General features: G+C 34.6%; 1 protein-coding gene across 1 annotated transcript; it reads left to right on the forward strand.

The window, feature by feature from the left end:
- The first annotated feature begins 3,260 nt into the window (after window positions 1-3,260).
- On the forward strand, window positions 3,261-4,306 carry LOC135674108 (chitinase 6-like). Its single transcript, XM_065183580.1, has 2 exons — window positions 3,261-3,693; window positions 3,773-4,306. The coding sequence occupies exons 1-2, from the start codon at window positions 3,291-3,293 to the stop codon at window positions 4,183-4,185; spliced, it is 816 nt and encodes a 271-aa protein (XP_065039652.1). The 5' UTR covers window positions 3,261-3,290; the 3' UTR covers window positions 4,186-4,306.
- Window positions 4,307-5,499: the final 1,193 nt, after the last annotated feature.

Consider the following 5,499-nt stretch of genomic DNA (forward strand, 5'->3'; position numbering starts at 1 on the left):
AGCCATTTAGTCCCATATTGGTTGAGGGATATGGGAACCAAGGGCTCATAAGTCTACAATGTCTCATTTATCTTTAAAGGTTCTTTTTGGAGCTCACGGGCTCTCCTACGAGGGGGATCATTAATAAGACTGTTTAGTCCTATATCTTTGTTCCTATACTCTTTAATCAATATGGGATTAAACAGTCTTATTAATAATAAAAGTAAAATTTTTTAATAAAATAAGAAATTTTTTTAAATCACTTTAAAAATAAATAAATAAAAATATTCTTTATGTATGCATAGTTAGAAATATATTATATGCTTAAACCTATTTCAAATCATATATCAATTTTGTAGTTAAAATACTAGGTAGATATTAGAGTTATCCAAGAATAAAACTACTAAAAAGCTATAAAGAAAATAATAAAATATTTAGAATGGATGAAGAATTATATATATATATATATATATATATATATATATATATATATATATATATATATAAAAGCTTAAAATGATAGTATTTTTAAGTGTTGATTATGTAAATTGTCTCGATAATAAGAAGTCCACTTTACGATTTATATCTATATCAATTGAAGGGATAATTTATAAATAAAATAAAATAATATATTATTATATTATTAACAATAGAAACTGATTTTGTGACATGTTTTGAGGCTACTAATTAAGTTTGATAACTATGAAATTTTATCTCATGATTTGGTGTGGTCAGACTCAATTGTCAAATCACTGAATATACTTTATAACATATTATAATAGATTTATTATCTAAGAATGATAATTACTGTTGTAGCTCTATATATTATGGTATAAAGTATTTGATGATCAGAGAAAATGAGTTTAAAAATAATTAATGTCAATTAATAACTTGAGTTTCACTATATTAATTGTTGATTCATTCACTTGGACTTACAACCTAATATGTTCGAAAGAACATGTTCATTAGGTTTATAAGCAACCTATAAAATATATGATGATACATATTTGAGTAGATATTATAATTAATATTTTTGTTTACATATTTAAAGTTATTTATTTTTACTATCTTGTTCACATTTATATGTATACATATTATGATTGAATATGATGATATGATTAACTTAATAAGATAAATTATAAATGTCATTTTGGACGAAGGATTAACATTATTGTAGTACATAGAAGTATGACATTAATGACATACAATCGCTATGACTTGTATAGCTAGTCAGACTTAATATTGTATTATTATATTTATTCGATTTATTAGTATTTTTTAAAATTTATGCATATATAATTGATTTTTAAAATTCAGAATCCAATTAGATAAAATTGCTTTAAAAAAATTATTTTATTAATTTTTTATTTTGAATCTTTTGTATCTTACTAATTAATTGGTATTAGATTATGTAGCCTTATCCAGTTAAATAAAATATATTGTGGATATGATTAGATTCTGATTATGGTTATCGATCAATAGAAAGGAAGTCCAACTATAATATGATTTCTTAAGAGATGACATTGATGAAATGGACTCTTCTAATTATTTATTTTAGACACTTTGCTCTCATCTACAAAATAGATAATAACTCCTAGGGACCATATACACAATATGAGAATGATTAAATATACGGATAAATAGATATATTATCGAGAGATTATAGATTTTCTCTCATCATTCTTTAGTTACATGTACAAATCAATAAGAGATTATAGACATTCTTTCAAATATCTTTTATCCCTATATTCATTGTTCATAGGAAAAGAAGAGAAAACAAGTTTAATTCCTTTGCACATAACTATAACTTTTGAACGTGACAACGATGTGCTCACATATTAGATAAAAAATACGCTCATAGATTAAATAAAAAAATTTTAAATGATATCAAAGATACACATTGTAAATTTAGATATATTATTATTTAATTTTAAATTTTGATATTAAAATTTTTTATATAATAATAATATATTATAATTCTTATGCTTACAATCTCGATGGAGGCATGGAACACATTCCGAAGCCACCATCCAGCTTTCTGTTTTTTTTTTTTTGTTCTTAATTAGAAATCCCAACAAGTACTCAAAATATGATATTCCCTTGTATTATAATCTTATCCAAATTATAAATTATTTTAATATTACTACACAATATCACTGACTTTGGATCACAATTTCGGTTTCAGGTCCTCGAACCTCACAATGGAAACATTGGAAGCTCTCAATCCCTGAATCCTACCAAATCACAACAGAAAGGGTAAAATAAACCATAACTCAATCAAACAATCACCTTGGATGATTACCATAATTTAAAAGTTCATAGTGTAGCAACATAAGAATATTTGGAGTATTTTGGTAATCTTAAAATAAAAAAAAAGCTAAACAATCTAGAGTATTTTGGTAATCTTTAAATACCCCTTCAAATGACAAATCTAGAGTATTTTGGTAAAAATAAAAACAGGTAATTCTGGTTGGGAACCAACATGGCTTTCGATTCCAAAATTTGATAGAACTGAAACCGCCCATTTTAAAACAAGGATCCGAGCTACACATATGTGATGTTTCATCTCCTACCGCAATGCAATTTCTTCATGCATAAGTTTGATTAGTGCAGTTCCATATCACTCTTTCATTGATCCAACCTGCATGTCAGCTACGAACTCTTTGACTTCGGTTCGAAATTAGAATCTTTTGGAATCGGTTCCATTTTAATTCCAAATTCGATATTATTATTATTATTATTATTATTATTATTATTATTATTATTATTATATATATATATATATATATATATATATATATATATATATATATATATATATAATATACTGCTGCAATGCAGTTTCTTCTTATGATTGATGCAGTTCCGTATCACGGTCCAGCATGCAAGGGAATTGAGCCTCCATGACTTTGGCAAGTTGTTGTCAAATGCTGTTCGGCATGGATGGACTAAGTAAGAAGTCTTTGATGGCTTTTGCCCTGTGCAGCATTGACCTTGTCAAATTTTGGCCAAAATTTGATCTACATTAAGTAGCAGAAGCTGACATTTTGATGGCTACTTGGAGTTCCGGAACGTCGTTGCCTTGTTTTGCATTGGTTCTCGGTCACTGTCACGTTATTGTTTTTGCAATTTGTTGACCGGTAGCTTCACGTCTCGCATGCAAAGATTGGTTGTTTCGAATGAACCAAGTCTGGTCAATCTGATGAATACTCCACCAAACCGGCTTCGACAAGCCATCATTAAATCCGTCTCCTCTCCTCCCTCTCTATAAATACCTCACGAGCAGTGTTCTACTTCCATCATCCCCAGCAATGGCGGTACACAACACGACGATGCTTTTCCTGGGCCTCCTCTTGGCCGGAGCCATCGCGGTGGCCGCCCAGAATTGCGGCTGCTCTGCCGACCTCTGCTGCAGCAAGTACGGCTACTGCGGCACCGGCGACGACTACTGCGGCGACGGGTGCCAGTCGGGACCGTGCTACTCCTCCTCCCCCCCCTCCAACGACGTCTCGGTGGCCGACATCGTGACGCAGAGCTTCTTCGACGGGATCATCGGCCAGGCCGACGGCGGGTGCGCCGGCAAGAGCTTCTACACCCGCGACGCCTTCCTGACCGCAGCCGGCTCCTACCCGACCTTCGGCCACACCGGAACCGCCGACGACTCCAAGCGCGAGATCGCCGCCTTCTTCGCCCACGCCACGCACGAGACCGGACGTGAGTTCTCGACTTGCGTGCACGCATGCGATCGTTCCTTCAAGTACTTGTCGCATCGATGCTTACTTCTTCTCTGCAGACTTCTGCTACATAGAGGAGATCGATGGCGCGTCGAAGGACTACTGCGACGAGAACAACACGGAGTGGCCGTGCATTGCGGGGAAGGGCTACTACGGCCGCGGGCCGCTCCAACTCTCCTGGAACTACAACTACGGACCCGCCGGGCAAAGCATCGGGTTCGACGGCCTGAACGCGCCGGAGACGGTGGCCAACGACGTCGTCGTCTCCTTCAAGGCCGCCCTGTGGTTCTGGATGAACAACTGCCACTCGGCCATCACGTCAGGCCAAGGATTCGGAGCCACCATCCGGGCGATCAACGGCGACCTCGAGTGCGACGGTAAGAACACGGAGACGATGAACGCTCGCGTCGGATACTACAAGGACTACTGCAGCCAGTTCGGCGTCGACCCTGGAAGTAACCTCACTTGCTGAGCGCCGAATTGCTACTGCTTACAAGCGGTGATGGGGTAATAAAAGCTTTGCTGCAAGTGTTTGTGGCGTGCTATATATTGGAATATGTAGTACAATAATGGGAAGGAGATAAATTCATATATGTACCCTTTCACAACAAATATATATATATATATATATATATATATATATATATATATATATATATATATATATATTATAGTACTGTTTCAACAATAATAATATGCAAGTAATTGCATGATTCTAAACAGATATAATCTGTCAGAACTTATGAAGCTGTAATTACTGGGATATACTTTTTGGGTCGCAGAAGTAGCTATGTTAGAACTTATAGACCTTATCGGATAATTTTTTTATACTTAAAATATTAGTTTGATATTTATGTAACGTGACTCGCTATCTTAAATTTAATTAAAAGTCCGAAATCTCATTTTTACAATTTTTTACATAAGAAATACTGATCCGAGAATAGTGTGCCTAATTTATTAGATAACTTATTTTGATGAAATCATTTATCATAATTGATAAAGATATTTATTGTTGACACACTTTGAAGAAGTCACGAGTCAAAGCAAACCAAATTGTAATTAGACTATCTATTAGGGTTCATTTGACTTGGTTCCATGACTTCAATAATTTAAAACCATCATCATAGACTAAGACGAAGGGATCGAAATATTTTTCGATTCTTTTTACAGAAACATAAAAAAAAGAGTTGTGAAGAGATGTTGAAGGTGTACTCCAGTTCCTGAAAGGCGTGCAAAAGTAGCTACTTGCACATCAAACTCCCACCTTTCAGGCCTAGTCAACCTGAAGTTAAAGAAGTAAGAATATTGTACAATAACATGTGATATGGCTAACACCAGACGATAACTGGTTTTAGTCTTTCTTCCTGCATGCATAATAGTTCATCAGCTTCGAGTGTCCTTTGGAAATACCTACCAGGAACAAATGTAAACGAGCCTTTCACATATCCAGGATAGTAGGGTGAGATTGATGGGGATATAAACAGGAATAACCTTTGTATAGGAACAAATACTAGAAGACCAAAATACGCAGCGGAATAAAATGGAAACACAATCAAACAGAACACCAAGATATACGTGGAAAACCCCTTCAATGTGAAGGGTAAAAACCACGGGGCAAACTAGAGATAATCCACTATGAGAATAATGAATGTACAAATCTCAATCTCTTGCCCAAAACCATAGCAACAACCACAAGAGAATAACTGGGATATAAGGATCACGTCACTGCCCACAATATCTAAAACCTCCCCAAGTAATCACAGCAAGAGTCTACTGTAGATTTGAT

This window comes from Musa acuminata, chromosome BXJ1-5, assembly GCF_036884655.1.
Source record: "Musa acuminata AAA Group cultivar baxijiao chromosome BXJ1-5, Cavendish_Baxijiao_AAA, whole genome shotgun sequence".
Taxonomy (NCBI): domain Eukaryota; kingdom Viridiplantae; phylum Streptophyta; class Magnoliopsida; order Zingiberales; family Musaceae; genus Musa; species Musa acuminata.

What these genes read in the sequence shown, in the direction of transcription:
- LOC135674108 (XM_065183580.1), top strand. Translation starts at nt 3,291, where the DNA reads ATGGCGGTACACAACACGACGATGCTTTTCCTGGGCCTCCTCTTGGCC. An exon ending in CGCCACGCACGAGACCGGAC is followed by an intron (nt 3,694 to 3,772) that starts GTGAGTTCTCGA and finishes TCTTCTCTGCAG; the next exon opens with ACTTCTGCTACATAGAGGAG.